Source organism: Carassius gibelio, chromosome B4 (assembly GCF_023724105.1).
Source record: "Carassius gibelio isolate Cgi1373 ecotype wild population from Czech Republic chromosome B4, carGib1.2-hapl.c, whole genome shotgun sequence".
Taxonomy (NCBI): Eukaryota; Metazoa; Chordata; class Actinopteri; order Cypriniformes; family Cyprinidae; genus Carassius; species Carassius gibelio.
The window spans coordinates 22,630,452-22,653,011 of NC_068399.1; the positions used below are offsets into that span (position 1 = coordinate 22,630,452).

The 22,560-nt window shown below is 36.3% G+C and overlaps 2 protein-coding genes across 3 annotated transcripts in view; one reads left to right on the forward strand and one right to left on the reverse strand.

Annotated features, from left to right (window-relative positions):
* Nucleotides 1-735: 735 nt before the first annotated feature.
* On the forward strand, nucleotides 736-5,651 carry LOC127956877 (KICSTOR subunit 2). Its single transcript, XM_052555133.1, has 3 exons — nucleotides 736-1,216; nucleotides 2,386-2,674; nucleotides 4,377-5,651. The coding sequence occupies exons 1-3, from the start codon at nucleotides 976-978 to the stop codon at nucleotides 5,194-5,196; spliced, it is 1,350 nt and encodes a 449-aa protein (XP_052411093.1). The 5' UTR covers nucleotides 736-975; the 3' UTR covers nucleotides 5,197-5,651.
* A 1,466-nt stretch (nucleotides 5,652-7,117) lies between these two features.
* Nucleotides 7,118-22,560, reverse strand: part of srgap1b (SLIT-ROBO Rho GTPase activating protein 1b) — a 31,579-nt gene continuing 16,136 nt past the window's right edge. Inside the window, exons 6-22 of one of the 2 annotated variants that reach the window (XM_052555129.1) lie at nucleotides 21,474-21,602; nucleotides 19,320-19,541; nucleotides 18,188-18,289; nucleotides 16,599-16,796; nucleotides 16,215-16,299; nucleotides 15,586-15,613; nucleotides 15,397-15,427; nucleotides 15,235-15,295; nucleotides 15,059-15,136; nucleotides 13,854-13,988; nucleotides 13,483-13,588; nucleotides 11,880-12,104; nucleotides 11,718-11,797; nucleotides 11,464-11,641; nucleotides 10,894-11,028; nucleotides 10,449-10,806; nucleotides 7,118-9,357 (exon numbers count right to left, since the gene is read on the reverse strand). In XM_052555129.1, coding sequence (XP_052411089.1) covers nucleotides 8,941-9,357; nucleotides 10,449-10,806; nucleotides 10,894-11,028; nucleotides 11,464-11,641; nucleotides 11,718-11,797; nucleotides 11,880-12,104; nucleotides 13,483-13,588; nucleotides 13,854-13,988; nucleotides 15,059-15,136; nucleotides 15,235-15,295; nucleotides 15,397-15,427; nucleotides 15,586-15,613; nucleotides 16,215-16,299; nucleotides 16,599-16,796; nucleotides 18,188-18,289; nucleotides 19,320-19,541; nucleotides 21,474-21,602 — 2,568 coding nt within the window. In that variant the 3' untranslated portion in view covers nucleotides 7,118-8,940. Of the gene's footprint in view, nucleotides 9,358-10,448; nucleotides 10,807-10,893; nucleotides 11,029-11,463; nucleotides 11,642-11,717; nucleotides 11,798-11,879; nucleotides 12,105-13,482; nucleotides 13,589-13,774; nucleotides 13,989-15,058; nucleotides 15,137-15,234; nucleotides 15,296-15,396; nucleotides 15,428-15,585; nucleotides 15,614-16,214; nucleotides 16,300-16,598; nucleotides 16,797-18,187; nucleotides 18,290-19,319; nucleotides 19,542-21,473; nucleotides 21,603-22,560 lie in introns of those variants that run through there. The other variant, XR_008153654.1, reaches the window with a different exon arrangement.

Here is a 22,560-nt window from a genome sequence, read left to right on the forward strand (position 1 = left end):
CAGTTTGTCTCTTAAATCGAAGAGTTGGCCTATGTGTACTGTTCAAACGTATATACATTAATGCATTCTGAATAGTTTAGAATTATTGACTAAAACAATTGTTTGACAGATTTTTGTTAAATTTTACTACTGATTATTAAAGAGTCTTCGCAATATAATGTTTTTTTTAATATTATATATATATATATATATATATATATATATATATATATATATATATATATATACATATATATATATATATATATATATATATATATATAATTTATTTAAGGCAAGACACTGGAGGGTAAACATTAACTAATAGTTACCATCTTAGTTGATTAATTACACTGATAATTGCAAGCATTAATTGAAGTTTTTTAAATTGTTAGGTGTAAATATGCAAATGATGCATTATTTAATTAAATATGCGCTTATTTGGATACACTTCTAGAACAAAAATCTGAACACTGGATTAAGTCAGTTTTAAAATTCTTGTTTACAGAACAGACAGAAAACAATATATTTTTTGTAATTTTGGGGGGGAATAAAATGTTGTATATAATAGAGCAGATTATATATGAACAAATCCTACAAGCCTTCAGGATATAGACAGGAATAAAAATGTAAAGTGTGGTGCTACTGAAGTGGAGATTTAGCTCAGTATCATTCTGAGAAAACGAAAAGGTTTGATCCATTTGAGCATTCTTATATAGGATGCGCGTTTCGTATATAGTCATATTTGTCTCCTTTGGCTTGTCGTAGTGTTGTTATTGAAAAGTGTTATGGTGGCGTTTAGCACTAAGAATGCGCATTTTACCAACAGAAACCCGCTTGAATCTCTTAATTTCGATGGTTTGGTCGTTTTGGTCTTTTCCAACGATCGCAACTGCCTGGCACAACACAACGGGCGCATCAAACAGTTTTAGCGTCGTTTAATAACGCTGCAGCGTGAATGTACAGCAGCTGTAAGTGTATCTCCTCCGTGTCATCATGAGTGACACACAGCGCGATGATGAGCTGCGGCCGGTTCCTAAAGAGCGAGCCGTACTCGAGAGTTTCTTCACTCAGCTCGGGATGTTCTGGTTCGATCGGGCGAAGGATTATGTGGAGAAGGAGAAGGACGTGAGTAAGAGCGCGGGGGCCACCTGGACGTCTCTGCTGGCCGCTCTCGCGCACCTCGCCGCCGCGGAGAAAGCCTACCACAACATGACTTTCCTCGGGCAGAAACTAGGTGTGAAACAGCGTTTACAATACTGCATTCTGTCAAAACTTACTGACTGTGGTACTACCATTTAAAAACCCATTTCCGCCAAACAAGAGGGGTTAAAGATTTAGAATAAGTCAAAATAGTAATTTTTGGATTACAGACATCGATATTTTGACAAATAAAAGTCAAATTTATGAAACAATGGTTAGAGATGTCATAATTTGAGATTATGTCAAAATGTGAGATGTCAGATGGTAATTATGAGATCAATTAAATTATAATATAAAAATTATGATTATCAAAATTAGGAGAAATTACAAAGGTAAAATTGAGATACATCGTCATAATTGTGATAAAATCAAAATTAGGAGAGAAAAGTGGTCATAAAAATAATAATAAAAAAAAAACAGTCAAATGTATGACTCCTGATTACAACAAAGCTACAAATTTGACAAAACATTTATCATGTTATAATTGACACTTTTTCATAACACAATTCTATAATGTCTCAGATTTGACCAATTTTAATGTCAGTACATAATTATTTGTCTTACGATTTTCTTACATTTTTTTTCTTAATTTGTCTTAATTTTTCCACATGTCGTTATTGTGACTTTGTGATAATACTTAATTTTAATTATAAGTTTAATGAGATTTGTCACAATAGACATAGTATCTCATAAATTTTTTCTAATGTAAATCTTGATTTACCAGAGCATGATTTTTTTTTTATTACTTTTTTTCCCCACAGGTATTAAATGGTAACACTTTGTGATTATGCTAGTAATTCAGTAACATTATGGTAAGATGATGTGTTTGGACTTGTGTCAGGATAATAGTATATTTTTTGATGTGCCATAATAATACCATGGCTTTTTTGTGGGAAAAAAATGTATTACCATAGTATATGTACCATGGTAATTTGGCAAATATGGCAAAAACGTGGTATTACCCTGGTCCAAGTCAAAAAATAAGTGAAAAAAAACCCCACCTATTTAATTTTTTTTTTTTTTTTTACAGTGAATGACAGGGTAATATAATTTAAATACAGCAGATGGCGCTATGTGGTCATACATAATGCATCTCCATCTGTGTGTTCTGTTACTGAATTCATTTTCAGGCTGAATCACTAGAGGTGCCTCCTGCTTTGTATTGTTTTGATGCCATCACATTAATGTATGTGTGTCACTCAGGTGGTCAGTCATTTTTCATCCGCAAGGATTCCATCAGAACCATCTATACATCCCTGAACAACGAACTGAGGAAGGTGGTCTCCATGGGCCGCCACACATCCGGAGGCTCCACTCCCAACCTGGAGGATCTCCTGCCCCATCTGTCCGAGCAGCTGTGTCACTTCACACAGGCCAGGATGGAGATCGCAGACTTCTACGAGAAGATGCATTCTCTGGGCAGCCAGAAGACTGTGAACTCTGAAGAGCTTGTGAGCACGCTGGAGAGCATTCTGCAGAAGTACAGCTCCAGGTGAGAAACACAGGTGGCATGTGCAAACTAAATAACATGTTACGTGTAAATAACGTGTTATAGTCAGAGGGAAAGTGATGCATGATAAAGCAGCATGTGAGGCCAGCACCTGACTGCTCAAGGTGAACTCTGCACTTCACTAAAGGAAGAGAGAGAGAGATGGATGGAAGGAAGGAAGGATGCCAAACGTTGAGTCATCTCACAAATGTTATCTGATCAATTAATCAGTCAGCCAAGTGCTCAGCAGAGATTTGGTCTTTGGCAGCAGTGTTGACTCTGCAGAGGTTGACCTTGAGAAATCAGAGGTGAACTCGATCAAATGTCTGCCGGCCTACAGAGAAAATGCTTTGAATGTGAATTTTTGTGTTGCAAAAATCTATTTCCAAACCATTTTCCTCAAACACTCCCCTTCTTCCATTGTCTGGTTAAACAGGTAGCCCCGCCCCTAAACTCTCCCCATTGGTTGCTTTGTGAAGATATTCTGGTAGCGCCAGGGTTCTCTCCAATATATAACTCCCATAGAAAGTACTCCTCTGTTAGCCTTTTTTATGAAGTAGCTGACTTTTCTTTCTCTCTCTGTCATTTCCTCGTGCTATTCTTTCCGGCTGCCTGCTAAGACGTGTAATTAATGATCAGTCAGGGGTGAAGAGTTTTCACGCTGCTGCTGCTGCTGAATGCAGGAGATGTAATGAGTTCTATGCCGCCCTGCAGTATTCATGACTTTCTCAAGAACAAGCTGGTGCGGCGGTGAAAACGGGACACACAGATTGGAGGATTACAGAGATGGTGACAGTCGTCCACCTTCTTACATCGTCTCATATTGATCTCAGAGTTCCATTTCATGTAGGGCTGCGAGATATTGAAAAAACTTATTGCGATATTTCGTTTTTCTGAAATATATATTGTGATATAAAATAAAAATATTTGAAATTTCCTCAAAATGATTTTAATAGCTTTATTTGGAGAAAAAAAAAATTGAGAATAAGTTGGTTGATTTTGCTCAGTAGTGCATCTGCATTTAAAAGGATTTTACAAATCTGAAAAAAGAACCAACTTAAAACTTTTTCCACAACCATAAAGTGAACAGAATAAAAAAAAAACTTTCCACTTTTTTTGACCCACTTAATGACTATAAAAATAATGCTTTTTAATGTGATTATTATTGCATTAAAATAATATAATAAAATATGTATTTGATAGTTTAAAAAAAATGGAGCTGAAACACAAAATCATGGGCTCAGAGCTGAATTTGTTTTCCACTGTAATAAAACAAAAACAAATTGGTAAAAGAATATACTTTTGTAGTGAATATGCTTTGTAGTGAATTTTATAAATGATTAAAGAAATGACTAGTAACAATTTTAGAGTAATTAATTAATTTAGGAATTAATCCTAAAACTTTGAAGTTGAAATACTAATACACAATTTTCTTGTGAAACATACTTGAATATTTTGTTTTATCTACAACTTAAAATAATAAATCTTAAAAAGAATTAAATAATCCTGTAGTGTGTAGATGAAAAAGAAATATATTTTTCAATGACTGAAAAATAATTTAAATAAAAATAATTTTGTGAAGCGTGTAAATAAGCACAGTGACGTGCTTCACTTTGAAATCTGCAGCCCATAAGATAATTAACCTTTGTGATTTGACTATTGCATTAAATCGTATCGATATGTTGTTGCATTTGGCTTCTTTTAGATTCCACCATCCGATCCTGAGCCGTCTGGAGAGCAGCTTCCAGGTGGAGGTGGACGTGTTGACGCAGCTGCTGCGATGCCAGGCGCAGATCTCCGAGTGGCATTTCCTGCCGTCTCTGCTCAACCTGCACGGCGCCCATTCCAAACTTCAGGCGTGGGGTCAGGTGTTCGAACGGCAACGAGAAACCAGGAAACACCTCTTCGGAGGCCAATCCCAGAAGGCCGTGCAGCTGCCACACCTCTACCTGTGGTTCCAGCGCCTTCAAGCCACACTCCTAGCCAAGTTCAGCTTCTACTTCCACGAGGCTTTGAGCCGGCAAACGTCACAGTCCGAAATGAAAACCCTGACGGCTCGGACCTCCCTAGATTACTTCGGCAAGATCTCGGGCTTCATTCGCAAGCACGACGCTTCCAACGTCTCCTTGGTCTTCGACAACCGTGGCTCAGAGAGCTTCCAGGGTCATGGATACCATCATCCGCACTCCTACCGTGAAGCTCCCAAAGGCGTGGACCAGTTTCCGGCCGTCGTGTCTCTTCCCGGCGGAGAAAGGCCGGTCACGCATTGGCCCAATGTCATCATGATCATGAGCGACCGCTCCACGGAACTCAACGCTCTGGATAAGGTGGTCCACTTTTATGACGATAAAGTCCAGAGCACCTACTTCCTCACACGGCCTGAACCGCACTTCACCGTAGTGGTGATCTTCGACGGGAGGAAGTCAGAGAGGGACTCGAACATCGTGCCATTCCTGCAGGAGCTGACGGGATCGCTGAGGAACACCAAACCCTTCACCACACTCAAACCAGGCTCCAAGGGCTGAACTACTACTTAATTATCAATATAGACTCATTTCACCCTAAATGTAGTTTATTTTAAAAGGATGTTTACCTCAATATCAGTTGCTGACGCTCTTTTATTTACTGCGCTGCTGAAACTCTTGATGAATGTAATCGGTTTTATCCTTTTCCTTTGGAAATGACTATTAAAGAGGTCCAAAAGCTTCATGATTCAAACACTTTCAGACCAAAGACGAATATCACCGCTGTGGCTGCTTTGTCTTGTTTAAAAAAAAAAAAGTGTTCATGAATGAGTTCTTTCAGCTCGTGTTCCTGCTTAGCAATTATTGAATGTGAAAGGGACCCACTGCAAAGAGTTCGACTTCCCCTTTTATTGTTAATTTGCTGTGTACCACATTTTAATAGCCTTTGGTTTTTAACGTTTTGACCATTGTGTACCTTTTCATTTGCGAAATAAAGTTTGGAATTGTCTATCATACTATAACTGTACTGAAATCTTTCTATTAGGGAATAAAATTATAGTTATGAAAAAAAAAATCTTTGAGTTGAAGTGACTAGCAAAATTTAATTACTACTTGAAACTCTTTTTGATTCCAAGAGTCTTCAAATATTTCTATTGTCATTTAATGTGATATGTAGTATGGTTTGCATATTTTATCAAAATCCTTTAAAACTAATTACAGTTTAAAAGAACAATTTTTTTGATCAAAGCTGAATTTTCAGTATAATTGTTCCGGTCTTCAGTGTCACATCAAACTTCTAAAATCATAATAATAAGCTTATAATAATAGCAAGTTCAAAAGAACATTTATTTGAAATAGAAATCTTTTGTAGCATTATAAATGTCTTTATTGTCACTTCAAAGCATTCTTACTAAATTTATTTTTAAAAAGTTATACTGATCCCAAACTTTCAAATGATAGTGTAGATCAAAACAGAAATGAATGACATTTTGTTTTCAAACATTCTGCACTTTTTAAAAAGTTTGAAACCCATGACCATATTGGTAATTCAGTGCAACCCCCCCCCATGAATGAAAAAAATGGGCCCATGAAATGCATAGGTCACAACTGTACATGAGAGTTGGCAGAAGGACAGCAGCAAGGATGTACCAGCTTGCATTTGAAAAATGGATGAAGATTAATATAAATCAAAACATTAAAGATTCATATCTTTATACCCATAACTCGAGAGATAGAAAACAGGCTTGCAAAACATCTGCAAATCCAAAACCACAGTGGGGTCCAAAGTCCAAAAGTCTGAGACCGCATTGAAAATCTGGACTCAAAATCTAATAAAAAATTAACAAATAAATTCTGTGATGTATAATGAATAAGAAATCTGGGAAACATGATTACCATGTTTTACATAAATGCCTATACCGCTAAAGCAAAAGGAACAAACAAAATACAAATATACTATGATATATACATTACATTTTCATTTAAACATGGAAAAAGTGATATATTACATTAGAATGCAAAATAAAACTAGTGGGACCCCACTGCATGTCTAATCTCTATCATTTTACCTCCACTTTAGAATCAGCCAGGTTAAGGTGCATGATGGGAAATGATTCTTTGCTTTAAAGGCAGAAATTGTGTCCTCCACTCCTATGTGAGCCATTAAAAGCATCCTCGAATTTTCCTACATTTTTAACGGCATGACTGAAATAAGAGCATAAATTATTAGTGCACATATGTACAAAACATGGATTCAGGCAGACAGATTGTAACATTTAAAGGGACAGTACACTGTAAATCATTATCAAATAAACATTGTGTTGTATAGAAGATCAGTTTGCTTTATAATGAGATTTTTATTTTTGAGGGGTACTGTGTCTTTAAATCACATGTACAATGCTTTCTACTTACCGTTTAATTTTAGTATGAGCAATTTCCATCACTAAACTGAAATATATCAACAAAAAAGAACAACGCACTATTTTGAGACATATCAACTTTCCTTTATTTCAAAGACATTCAGTTTCGACTCATTTTAAAATGCACTGGAACATGATTTAATGCTACATGCCAATACAGTCCTATACATGAAAGTGCGACATCACAATGGATTAAATGTACATATTTATTATTCGTTCAGGTTATTAAATATCTGGAAAGAGCTCTAGCCTTAATAATATTTATTTCTTTATTTTTTACTTGGGGAACGACTCTTCAGAGAGCGACGGGAGCACACACCCTTGGCAGACCAGGCTCCTGCATTCAACATGCATCCTGAAAGGCACTTTCATGTGAACACAGTGTGTGTGTGTTTGTGTGTGTGTGTGGAAGGGTGGGGGAAAAATCTCAGATTGCTTGGAAAAGGACAAAAAAAATGGGTGTTGGGTACGGCGACAAACAGACATGGTCGTATGAAAGAGCACCAGTAAGAAATGAAGGTTAAAAAATAGAACGGTAGAAAAACATAAGCAGCAGTCAAAAAAAGTGGAAAAACAACCATTGTTAGTGTATAAAAAAGTGAACCAAGGCCGTTCGGTCGTAAAACTACTTGCTCCACCTTCATGCATATTTACACACTGAACTAAACGCCCTTGATCACACACACATTCACTTTCACAAACACTCAAACACACACAATCTTGTCTACAAGTGCAGTGCACTCTTTCTAACTATCTTTCACTCACACAAACACACTCAAACACTTAAGTTGTCATGTACAAGCATGAATTATCCATCACCTTGTACTCCGAACTACTCTAAGCGCGTTTTATCATGCAAAAACCCCCACACAGACACACACAGGAGAGCCATGTATGGTTAGTGTGCTCCAAAGAGTCTGCCGTTGACGATATCATACAAACACACGTACACTGGAAGCACAGGGGACGTTGAAATCGAGGATCGAACACTGTTATCGTCCGTCAGTGGAGCAGCAGAGGAAATTGTACTTGAACGACCCGAGGGAGGGCGTGGCATATAAGGGCGTGGCCTATTTCACAAACTTTCGTCATTTTCTTCACAATCCTCCCCGGAATGTCTTTTTTGTGCCTTCAGTGTGATGTTTTGCTAAAGCTTCGTTCGTGCGTTTGCCCTCGGAATGTTATGGTTGTGTCCCTCCCACGTTGTCCAATCAGGCTTCAGGGTTTGGTTTCCACGGTGAAAGGGGAGGTTTATCTGGTGATCAAGGCTTAGCGCGGTATTTTTCAGAGTGAAAACAGGAAAAACAGTGGAACATTCATGGAATACATTCGGTGTTCTTCAGTCGCCTTGCGGGAAAGGCTAAGTGATCGGGAAAAAAATTAAAATTACATTCCCCATCAAATTCCAACAAGTAAAATAACTATTTTCCCAAGAGGCACCAGGAGTCCTGTAACTCGAATTGAAGCATCAAAAAAAGCAGCAGCAACTTATAAAAACAGCGTTTTCGACACATTACTCTTGTAAGGCCTAACAAATCAAAGCACTCAAAATACATTGCACCGACTCAATGGAACATTTCCCATAAAAACAACAATGGTACTTCCTGTACAGGCAGTCTCTCTCCGCTGTCTCTGAATGTGTTCCTTATAAATGTATCTACACACAGACACGGTAAAGTCCTATTCACTTTGAGAATACACACACACACACACACCACCCTGACAACACATTTATGGATATAATATCGTAGACTAACGCTATTAGACCGTTCTGCGCATAAACTAGCTATCGGCCGTACAATCATGTCATTATTAAGAGATTAACCCTGTTCTTCGAGCAGTCGTCGAGTCTTTAACCCTGTTTCCTTCAGTTGGACCCATTGGCTTACATAGTGCCGGATTTGTCGCTGCTGAAACTCGAGGGCGGATTCTGGGGCTGCTGGGAAGGCGGAGGGTTGGCTTTGGGAAGAATGGGCGGTTTGGGCCGCAAAGCGGGTGGGCGGAGCGTCACACCCATGCGGGGCGAGGCTACGGGTTTAAAGGTGGCAACGGGGTCGTTGGAGCGCCGGGACGAAGGGCCGGGCAGCGGAGGAAGAGGAGGAAGGGGGCTGATCGGGCTGAGGGGGCTCGGGGAATCTGATGGGCTGGACAAGCTGGAGGGGGTGGAGCCGGATGGGCAGGATGGGCTGCTCTTCACCTGCTCCAGGGTGTCCAGAACCAGGTCAGGAGCCGCGGTTTTCCCATTATGCCTTTCCAGCTGGCGCAGCTCGTTCAATGCCAGACTCATGGTTTCCTCCAAATCCTGGAGAGAGAGAGAGAGAGAGAGAGAGAGAAAGAGAGAGAGAGAGAGAGAGTGATTGTGAGTGTTAACCGTTTCGGTATTACTAACACGACACATTGTGTTATTTGAGCATGCATGAGTGCGGATTTTTAGAAATCTCACAAAACTTGTCGTGGAAATTTCTGCGTCATAATGCAGAGCAAATTTAAAGAAAACAAGAAATTGTATTTTGGATAGAGAAAACAAGGCCTATAATTTTAAGTTCCCTAAACTTTTTTTCAGCAAATAGTAGATGAATGTAATATATAAATTATAATAATATCTAAAATATTTAAAATTATTATACTGTTAATTTTCTGATTATTAATTTTTTTTTAAATATTTTACTAAATTAAACTTTTTTTCAAAAAATAATAAAATATAAACTGATTATACATTTAATAAGTGTATGAAATGTAAACATAAAAAAAAATGATATATAGCTATTATAACATTTAACAACATATCACCATTTATACTGGTAATTCAACAATTATCAATTTAGTCTAAATGATAAGATTAAAGTAAAAATCAATTAAATATAAATTGTTTACATCTTTAATACACAAAAAATGAAATCTAAAAACATATAATATAATTTATCATCATTTATATTATTGTTAAATAATTGACCAATTAATAAAAGAAAATCTAAATTAATTAATATTTTCCAAAACATTATATAATAAAATGATTATACATTTAATATACAATGGTTACATTATAAATAAAAAAATATATAAATGTTATATGTGATATAGTTTTTTGATTTATATTATTGTTAATATATTTTTAATTTGATCAATATTTTAAAAAATTATTTTCTAAAATTAATACAAACTAACTATGCATTTATTACACACATTATATAAAAATTATATGAGAATCTGAAAAATTTAGAATCTGAATCTGAAAAACTGTAAAAATGTCAATGCAAAAAATTTTTACATTCTCACAAAGCGGTTTCAATTTCCATATTCCAACTCTTTTTCTTTCCTTTTAATTTTGCTACAGAAATGTCAGGAACATGTTTTTGTGAGATTTGCCTATTTGCATGTCTGTTCATAACAAACCTGTGCCATTGTGTGCGGGTTCAGCGTCTGGGAGCGTTGAATAGGTAACCCACAATGCATTGCGGATGGTGACTGGCGTATTGGAGGACTCTCCCGCTCTCTGTCCCTGCGCAGAGACTCGTGTTGGTTGATGTTGGCAGTGACGTTGCCGTTGGAGGTGGTGTTGTGTCCCATGCGTCTGTGGTGCTCAGGACTGTCCACACAGCTGTTTCCACGCAGCAGCTCCCGCGGGCTGAAATGCCCCGTTACCGTCACCGTTACGGGAGGAGAGCTACGTTCCAGCCCATTGCCATGGCAGTGACCGTCGCTTAACCGACCAGGGACACGGCGCAGGAGGGCTTCCGTCCGCTTCCGGTGTCTGAGGAGAGGAGAGAGGAATTAATAATATGAAATGCAAGGAGAAAAGTGACTAGGAGACTGAAGGCCAGAGTGTGTGTGTTCTCACCGGCTGATGAAGGTCTCAGGGATTCTTGGCTCAGTAGGGGACGTCAGTGACCGTCTGGAGCTCACTTCATCTGAAGGTGTAGGGCTGGACTCACTGTCTGTTTTCTGGCTCATAGTGTCTGACATGGCCTCATCCCTGATATACATCATTCATAAATTAAATTAAATTCTTATATTGTGTAGAGGAACTACCATATTGATTTATGGTTTTGCAGCACTAACATTCAGTGGGAATTAGTCACCACTGAACTAAACTAAACTAAATATATAAATAATTAAAATAATACACACTTCTTTTCTTATTATAAAATTAAAATAAAATTCTTGCATTGTGTAGAGGAGGTACCATATTGATTTGTTTTTACAGCAGACATTTTAAGGGGGAATTAGTAATGAAATAAATGAATAAAAAAAGAAAATATAAAATAAATACAATAAAAATGTAAAATTTATATAAAGTAACATTAACTGTAAATGTGGTATTTTAGTGGAAAGTGTTTGCTATGGTAATATTTTTTTTCTTAATTTTATCTTGTTGCCTTGAATATGTAGATGTAGCGTGTGAACTCACTCCTGCAGCGTGACGTATTGGTGTGGTATGAGTCCGTCAGTGCCGTTGTGTCGTCCCTCCCACCAGTCTTCAGACGCTCTCTGAAACAGCAGCAGAGTGGCTCCTTTTTTAAAGGTCAGCTCCCGTCCAGACCGTCCCACATAGTCAAACTTGGCTATAGCCTCCACAGACTCACCCTCTGAAAGAAAGGCAGGAAAATTCAGCATTCTGTATTTTTGGGATTAATAAAAACGAACGAGCATGCATGTATTTACCCTCCTCACTCGTCTGTGTTTCAGTCCCTCCATCCTGCTCCCCCTCCTCAAACGCTCCAGGTTCACTGTACGGACTTTCACTTAAAGAACACAGAAGATCATCAACATCCTGCTATGCACTTTAAATGTGAATATGGTAATTAGTTACCCTCATAAACTCACCAGTACTCAGTATTGCTCATGCATTTCTCATAAACCGGTCCCTCCAGCTCTTTGGTGTCAGGGAAGATGGTTTCATGGTGGATGATGATGGTTTTGACGATCTCGTTGACGTGAGCCTGACATGAGACCTGGTCCAGGAGGTCCGGGGTGGGCATCAAAGTGGGGCCGAAGCATATAGCCAAGTTTCCAGGGTCCATCATGTTCTCATCGCTGTATTGGGACAAGCTATGATGGGAAACAAACCCATGATGCATTACGTTGTCTCCTGAGTACATCGCTAAAATGATACATTCTCAATCAGAGCATCAGTCTGTTATTTTTATGAATAATATAAATTCCATATCACACCTTTACCCAACACTCTCGCTCTCAGCCTCCCTCTGTCTCTCACGGCACAGAGGTGGGAGAGGATTTAATTTCAGGTGTGAAAACGGATGTTTAGTTTAGCTGCAGTTCTCCTATTCAATGAGACGCTTCAGCTTTGCAGCTGAGTGAGTTGTGTTCGTTTGGAAGTAGCAATATTGATGAATACTTCATACAGTGTACATACATGGAACAGTAAGTATGTGGGTTTACTTTGTTTCCCTTTTGGAACAAAACTGTCAGGATGAATCAGCTAAATATAGCAAAACATATCTGAAAACTTTCTAAAAAAAATGATTCAGAGATATAACAGTAAATATAATTGCGAATGTCTTATGTAATTTATGGTAGTATTTTCAGTATATAAAATCAGACACTTCATAAGGTTATTATTACTTGTTATAAAGAGACATCTGTGTTTGTGTAATAATTTAATAATAGATAATACCATTTGACCTAAAAAAAAATTCATTTGTGTTCCCTGCATTTCTTTTGGGGTAGTCTGTATTATTTTAAATAAAATAAACATTAACTGAAATAAATTAAAATAGAAAAAGGTTTCTAATTATATATGTATATATATATATATATATATATATATATATATATATATATATATATATATATATATATATATATATATATATATATATATATATATATATATATATATATATATAAATGTATATATAAACGAATAATACATTTAAAAAAAATCAGCATTTCTAATTTTCCTCATAAAAAAAAATAATAATTCTTCTGTGTTCCTGTTTTCTTTTAGAGTCTGCATTGATTAATTATTTATTATATATAAAATCATTAGTAATTTTTATACCAGGGTCATTATCATTAACTAAAACAAATAGAAAACAAAACATATTTATTGAAAATATGAGAAATGTTAACTGAAATAAAATAAAATTGAAAAAAGGGGGGCATATATGCATATATATGCATATATATGCATATATATATATATATATATATATATATATATATATATATATATATATATGTGTGTGTGTGTGTGTGTGTGTGTGTGTGTATACTCACAAGTCTCAATTAGCTTAACGCAGTACATGTAGTAAGGTTTTATTTTTCTTATTATATAATAAATAAAAAGAAAACAAATAGATATTATACAAAAAGATTAGAAAAGCGTGTGTTTTTTGAAAGCAACATACAGTCTGTGTAGCATGTCCTCATTTTGCTAGCTATATAAATGTGTGTGAATACTCACTGGTTGAGGAATGCAAACAGGTATCTCATGACCACGAGAGTTGGTCGTGGTGTTGTGGTCAAGATCTTGCGGATGGAGAGGGCACGCTCATACAAACTCTCCGTTCCTGTTGAAGGCACATGAACACACAAGTTGATGAACAAGGAAAAGCAGACGTCCCGTGTGCTCAGACAGGCAGGGACTCTATTATATTCACATGAAAAGACAGCAGCTGTCCAAATGCCCCAGGAAACCCGAGTACTTAGCACCCTGTCATTTCCCGAATGCTTGTGCCACCGTTTCTCACACACACCTTTCCTTTCCTTTCCTTTCTCCATCCTGCCTCATACACGTACATGCACACATATGAACGCAGGGAGACAAGCACTCACGGACGCAGGCGATGAGATCGTTGAACTTCTCCTTGGGGAAAAGCGGGTTGTCCAGGTTGCGGAAGTACATTTTCAGCACGCCTGCTACTGAGTTAATGTCATGGTTATTCTCCTCGTCAGTCAAGGGGTCGTTGCCTGGGAAACAGTCACAAGATGAGACTGTATCCATGGTGATAGATCTTTTTCATTCAAATCAGTGATTTTCACATTTGAACAATGGGCTTTCAAAAAGTTATTGACATTTATTATTAAATAATCACATATATATATCACTATATATCAAATAATCTATTTTAATGGTTTTAATTTAAGGGAGATTGTTAAACCGTATTTAATCAATGCTATTTGTTTATATTTTTATATATATAATTTTTCACACAGTTACTTAACATTTTTCTTAAAATCATTACAAATTATAGGGTCAATGTCACCAATTTATTTATTTATTTAACTGGTGACACAGAAATAGCGCAAAAAAATCTTTATTTTTCACCATATTCAAAATCTTACTAATTATTTACTTTTATAATTAATAAAAATATAAAAATAATATATAATACAATGGAAAACATTTTTTTTTTAAGGTGACATTTAACAAGGAGGAGGAGGTACCATATTAATTTTTGGTTTTATGCAAGTAACATTTAGTGGAAATTAGTCACCACTTCTATAATAAAATAAAATGTTACTTCTTTTTTTTTTTTTTATTGGTGAAACAGAAATGGTGCAGAAAATTTCTTCTTAATATTATGCCATAACTTTTCTGTAAAACTGATCTAAACTTAATATGGTTTTACATTTTTTCAGAAACTTGTTTACGTCACTAAATAAAGTAAAATAAAAAATATATAATTGTAAATAAAAAGACTTCTTATGTAGAGGAGGTACCAACTATAATAAGGTATTATGGCTTTATTTATATAACATTAAGTTGAAAATAGTCACCCGTTATAATAAAATAAGATTTTTACATTTTTAATTTATCTACATAAAAATAGTATAATTATATATATAGAAATAATATTTCTTCCTCGTATTATTCTACAACTTACATTGGTTTAAAATTAATTTAAAAATTAACTTTTTTCTCTCCATATTAAATATTTGTATGATTTATATGGAGACTTTCAAAGTTCACTGTGACTGTGACTGCTTAAAAGCATAATATAATTATGAGAATTATTTACATCACGGCGTTCACAAACCTCTTTCAAAAGAATTCTTGATGTCATTGACTTCCACCTGTGACCCTGAAACCCTGAAAATACCCTGGTGTTGGAGACCTAAAAAAATACACCATAATTTAAGAGCATATGAATTTATATGTTTGTGTGATGGAGTCAGTGTTTGTAATATTCATCAGATTATATACATTTCTTACCATATAGATTAATAAAGCGAATGCAGCTCTCTACAATCAGTGGGATGGCCTTCCCAGAATCCTGCATGCAGATAAAAATAACCCAAGAGTCATTAAGCAGCTCATGGAAGTTGTACGTGAAATGTGTGTTCTGGTACAGGTGGAAACAAAAGCGGCTGTTACCTGGTGCCTGCTGTGGGAGTTTCGTCGACGGCTAAGTGGAAAGAGAGAGAGAAATGCAACTGAAACAAGAGATTTAACATTCAAAAAGGTCACGAGAACCTTTACAAATATCAAAAGGACCTTGTGATGCAGAGCAGTATATGCAAAAAGGGCATTAAAAGAAGGTCAGACATAGATGATGAGATTTACCTGGTTGTCATGATGTCTGCTCTGTATTCTGTGGACACAGATATTATATTAGACCATATTTCACTGCTCTTCAGACAAAAACTTAACTAATCTGAAACCTCAAGTAACGCCACTTACTCTTCATTATATAATTTCAAATGGTGAACACAGATTATTTGTCTTGGTTTTATTAACATGGATGATATATATATATATATATATATATATATATATATATATATATATATATATATATATATATATATATATATAGATTATGTCTTGCTAAATGTGCATGTAAAAATGCATATACTCTTTAAATACATATTTATATAAAAATGTATAATGAAAATTAATTAAATAATATTTTAATTTATGCATCAATAAATAAAAAAAGTAGTAGTAGTAGTTATAGCACTAGTAGCAGCAGTATTCATATTTATATTACAATGGAATTTAATTAATCATATAAGTAAAGAAAAAAATAAGATAAAATAATAAAAATATAATAATTATTATTATTCGTTTCATTTCTAAATCATTCTCATTTTCTCATTGTTAGCAGCCCCAGCTGCAGTAATCGTACACAATAGTAAATAATAAATATAATCATATTAATTTCACATATTTCGAGAAAGGTGCAACATCACCTTCAGCTATGCTCCTCTTCAGCATGTCATGTTTGGCTTGTAGTTTAGCGATGAGATTACTGCCTTCCAGAAACTCCTTCAGCTTCTGCAGGCACACAGATACACCCGGTCAATAATAATCCAATTACACTGAAAATTAATGATCTAATTAGTCCTGGTCATCCTTCAGTAGCCATAAACTTAGTTTAAAGATGCTGACATTGCTCTAGGCTAAATCCAGGGGTCTACAAAACTACAGTGTAAACAGATCATTGCCTGCAAAGTGTGATGCTAGGAGAATAAACATGGCGTCTGTGCTCTTTTCTGTGTCTGATGCAAGTAAACGTCTTATTCAATTTCCAAAACAGGCCCTGTTTGAGCGAGTGTGTGTGGGCCAACATTTACTGTGAAGTAGAAGAGCTCTGTTTCCTGCTGGTTGGCTCGTCTCTTGGCCAGGCTGGGTTTGCTGAGGTAAGTGTCTGATACGCTGGATTTGACTGACTCAGTGGAGCGACTGTGCTGGAAGCTCTCAGACACGTCGTAGTCTTCCATGTTCACCATGTCCTGGATAGTGCTGAGCGTGGCCTCCGATGTCTTCTTCACCTTCAGAGGGAACATACAGAGTTACTGAAGCCGTGGTGCCACGGTACGGAATAATTAGCTCATGGTCATTTTAATCCAAGGACAGTTTTCACTTGTATTTTCATATTTCGGAAGCAAGCAAAGCAAAAAACAGGTGTGAATGGAGGTCCAAAATTTTTGTGATCCAATCACACATCATTAACTAGATGTAACATGTTATGCCTGATTAAACACTTAAAGGTCTAATTCACCCAAAAAAAAGAAAATTCTGTCTTCATTTAATCACCCTCAACACCAAATCCTGCACTGTGATTACAGTTATGAGATAAGTCAGTCAGAAAGTCAAATCAGTTATTTAGACAGTTAACCCACTATTGCGAGCAAATTATTATTTTTTCTTCAGTTGGGGAAATGGGTTTTCATAATTTACAGTATGCACTTTAATAATAATCCAAAAAAGGTTAACTTTTCTCCAGTCAATAATTAAATACAATTTTGCAGTGAAATTAAAAATTGGAAATTTATTTTGGAAGCAATAATATGTGCATTGTGTTTTTTAACATGCTTGTTTTTTTCAGCCTTTTTGAAAGAAATTAATACTTTTATTCAGCTGGGACACTTTTTCATCTAAGTAAAGACATTTATGATAATACTATATGATATTATATATTGAATTTTTATTCATCACAAAATCCTGAAAAAGCATCATGGTTTCCACTAGAATATTATGCAGTACAACTGCTTTCAACATTAACTATAATAAAAAATTCTTGAGCACCAAATCGGCATATTAGAATGATTTCTGAAGTATCATGTGACACTGCGTATTGGCATCACATAAATAAATTACATTTTACAATATCTAAAAACAGAAAACAGTAATATTATAAAAAGTATATTCACAATATTATTATTTTACTCCAATACTGATCAAATAAATTAGTATTATTATGTACAACCAAGCAAATACTACAATAGTTTGCAGTACTTTTTGACAATCACACACTGTACTCAGGAACTGGTCTTATGTCATCAAGAGAAACGAGGATTTAGGAATATCCCACACACACATCCGTACACCCCTGGATCTCTACAGTAATACAGCGTTCATCAGCACTTCTGCTCGGTTCTTCACACGCTGAGGCTGCAGGAAACAGCTGGCCTCTGCCAACCACCAGCGACAAACAACCACACACTCCAGCAGAGACTGAGAAGATGGAAACAATATGAATGAATGCATCTGTAGCTGTGAAGGAGATAACACCTGACGACCAAGAGAGAAGGAACGAGAGAAGAGGAAAGGAGAAATGGAGAAGGTGTGCACGCCTGTCATCTCATTCTTTATCCTCAGTGGGGGAACTGCAGCTGCCGAGGGGCTCATTCGAGGGGAAGGGATTGTGTGTGTGTCTCACCTCTTCATTTTCGATCTTCAGTGTGGAGAGGCGCGACTGCAGCTGCTGGAACCGGAGGAGGAGCTCGGCTTGCACCTGCGGCAGTGCTGTGATTTGACTCACCTGAAATATCAACGTGCATAAATACACATATTACAGAAACCGCTCAGCAGAACAAACAAATCAGTTGAGCATATTAATTATTAAAGAGGCCTTTTTGCCATTATCAAGGACATGGATAGTAAAAAAGGATCGGAAGTGATAGGGAGAACAGCATGGTGTTGGATAAAATATGTTGTGAGCCAGACTTGAATTTGCATTTCCCATGTGACCACCAAGGCTCTGCATATCATATCAGAGCATGCATGATAACTAAAAGGTCACAGCTTGGACTAAATTTGACATAAAAATGCTGTGTGAAATTGGATAATATTTCAATTAACAAGCTCAACCATATATATCGATATAGATATGTATTGGTCTCAACACTTGAGGTTAAAATTATTATATTTGTTTGTATATATAAAAAAAATTGGTGTAGGTTTTTAGATGCTGTAAGAGGTCACCACTTTTAAATCAGATTTTCGGCTTCATGAATTCATTTGAAATGGTCTTGTGGTGTGACAAATGAGTTAAATTTTTTTTTATGAATAATCCATTTGGCTGCAATTATTATGAGGCCATTAAACTGCATGTGCAATAATTATCACATAGTTGGAAAACACTATTTAAAACAGTTTTAGGAAGACAGACTCCCATATGCTTCATTTACACAAATTAGCAAAGTTTTAGCTTATTTATGCTTATTAATGCTGAAAATCTCTCTATTATGTCAAGGCACATCACACAGGAATAAAAATGGAAGTAGCACGTTTTCGTTTTTCCAAATTAGTTTTGTTTTTGATTCCAAAATATGTAAATGTTTATATTTCTTCATTTTTGACCCCATTTATATAATCCCACAGTTCACAATATAGTCAAGCACAGGACAATTTAAAACTTTTTAACTTCTATTTAAATAAACAATTTTGTGTTTCTAGATACGATAGTAAAACTCACTACAATAGCACCGATTCATTCCTTTCCAGCACAGAAGTCAATGTAGTGTAAATGACATGTATATATTTAGATAGGACACTAGGTGGCATGTGACCTGGTCTCCCATGTGTGGCTGAAAGGAGAAGCGTGCAGGAGGGGTGAACGCTGTAGGGTGAGTCTCCATAAAGCGCTGCCGGTCATTACTGGGGTCCAGCCCCTCCACAGCCCCCTCCAAAATATCCAGGCCCTCGTGTCGAGAGGTTTCCATGCTGTATTCTGCTGACAAATAGGTGCGCAATGCCCGGCTCAGGCCTGCATGGTAGCCGAGGTCACAACACTGTTAAAACACAAACACACACACTCGATTTTAATGGAGAAGAGAACATGAATAGTGTGGATTTGTGTGGAGCTGTCAGTCAAACCCCATTACGATGGATGAAACCACTGCTTTAAAGCATTTATCTAGAAATTATCCTCCAGGGCTTGTGTTCTCAGGGTTAATTTGAAGGGTTTTTTATCCAGGCTTTTACTGTATCTCACTTCCCACCCACACACAATCTCTCTTTCTTTCCCTCTTTCACCCACCCACGTACACAAATTCTCCTGCTGTCTTTATCACAGTGCGAGCAGGTTTGACCTCTGTGAAGGTCCGATCGGCCAGATACTGCTGACCACCATCAGTCTGCTGCAAACTCTAATGAGCAAAACAACAGCCACAGCAAACCCAGTGTGAGAAATGGCTCCTCTCTTTACCATTGAGGAATCTCCTGGCCTCACTGGAAACTAGATTCGGTGTGCATGATATTTAATAAGATCTTATAGGACTGTGTGTGTGGAAAGTAGGTATTATACAGTGTGTTCGGTGCACAGTATGCACTTTTACTGATTAATTACTACAGCTGTGAAAACGATCAGTATGCAACCATAATACGCTTCATAACGCACAATGCAATGCACACAACTTCAATCTTCAATGATGACAGACAGACAGACTGATGATAGACAGAACAACAGACAGAATTACAGATGGATGATAGAAAGAAAGAACGACAGGCAGGATGATAGATAGAATGATAGACAGACAGAAAAGCAATAGAATGATAAGACAGAAACAATATAAAATTATGGATGGATGGATGGATGGATGGAGACAGAAAGAAGGAACAATAGAATGATAGAACGAAAGATAGAACAAACAATACAATGATAGAACGAACAAATGATGGAATGATAGAATTAACAAAAGAATAAACAATAGATAGATGGAACAACAGACAGAAAGATAAAACGATAGATAGATGGAACAACAGACAGAAAGATAAAACGATAGATAGATAGATAGATAGATAGATAGATAGATAGATAGATAGATAGATAGATAGATAGATAGATAGAACAACAGACAGAAAGATAAAACGATAGATAGATAGATGGAACAACAGACAGACAGATAAAATGATAGATAGATGGAACAACAGACAGAAAGATAAAACGATAGATGGATAGATGGAACAACAGACAGAAAGATAAAACGATAGATGGATAGATGGAACAACAGACAGAAAGATAAAACGATAGATGGATAGATGGAACAACAGACAGAAAGATAAAACGATAGATGGATGGAACAACAGACAGAAAGATAAAACGATAGATAGATGGAACAACAGACAAAGATAGAACGATAGATGGAACAACAGACAGACAGACAGACAGACAGATAGAGAACAATCGATAATATGATAGATAAAAAGAATGACAAGAAGAATGAAAGAACAATATATACTGTAGAATGACAGATGAATAGACGACAGACAGACAGAATTATAGAACAAAATATAGAATGATTGATAGATAAGTAGACTGATATATAGATAGAATGAATGAATGAATGAATGAAAGATCAAACAATATAATGATAAAACAAACGATAGAACAAACAATACAATGATAGATAGATAGATGCTGGAACAAGTGTGCTAGTATTCCATTCTAAACATGGTCTGTTTCAGAATGTGCTAATGTGTGCTTGTAATTAAAGGCTTTATCTTATCCCGTCCTGCCTGTTACAGCGTGCGTTTGTCTCTAATTAAAGGCACTGGAGGCTGCCTTAATTAGTGATTATTAATCAGGACTATAATTCATTACTGTGCTTGGTGAAAAAGCAAATAAATGCAACCATAACACCATGCCCTTCATGCAGTGGCAATTTCCTGCCGTCGACTCACAATCTGTGCATTACAGCACACAGCCCTAATCAGATACTCACATCAATCAAATGAGACAGGTCTTGGATGTAATATTTAAACAGAGAAGCGTTCGTGGCCTCCAAAGTCAACAGATACTCATTCCGAGCTTTCATAACCTTCAGTTTGTTCTCGGAGTACTTGGCTTGGCGCTGGGGGTAAAAAAAAGAAGAGAGAGAGAGGGTGAAGGAGAGAAAGAGTGTTGAGTAAGTGATATTTTTCCTACAAGGCAAGAAGATAAAATGTTTTTATTGACAGCCCATCGACTAACTTGTTTCTAATGGAAGTGTGTTAGCACAGTGAGGCTTGGCTTATGTCCACTTCTCTGTGATTGTAATTGCTCCTTTAATTAAAGTTCCTCGGCTGCTGGTAAAACCCACAGATCTTTTACAGCAACATTATCATTAAATCAAGCAAGCATCCTGAACATATAGTGTCAATAGAGTCAGAGTTTATTCATTTTTACATCTGGATTCATCACAGTCTAACTGATAGTTGTGTAAAGAGGTACACTACCATTCAAAAGTTTGGGGTCAGTAAAAATGCTATGAAAGAAATTCAAATCAAGGCTGTGAAACAAAACAATCTTGTGAAATATTTAAAGTAACTTCTATTTTAATGTATTTCTGGAATGGATAGCTGAATTACTTCAGTTGGATGAATAGAAAGTTCAAAAGAACAAAATTAGTTTTACTTCATCAATGTTTCTGCTGTCACCTTTAAGCAATTTAATGTATCCTTGCTGAACCTTTGAACGGTAGTGCATGCACATCACATTTATATGTTAACCAGACTGTTTTATGCTCATAAAATGCCTCGAACTGAAAAATGCACTGTTGACTCTGTCCGTCGGGATATCCTGTCTGCCTATTCTGTCCAATACTGTAACTATTGTTCATTCTAACCTCTCCTCCCCTTTATGAAAGAGAGAAATGAATGCAGTACCAAACTGTAGTGAACACATGGTGTGTCATGGGGCTGCTTGTACTGGAAAATGTATGTTCTGAAGAGAGACTACTAATATATATATATATTAGACTGCTTAATTTACACAGTCTGACATCAGTCTCCCGAGTCATTTTATACTGCCGTGGGACTCTACTGTGCCCT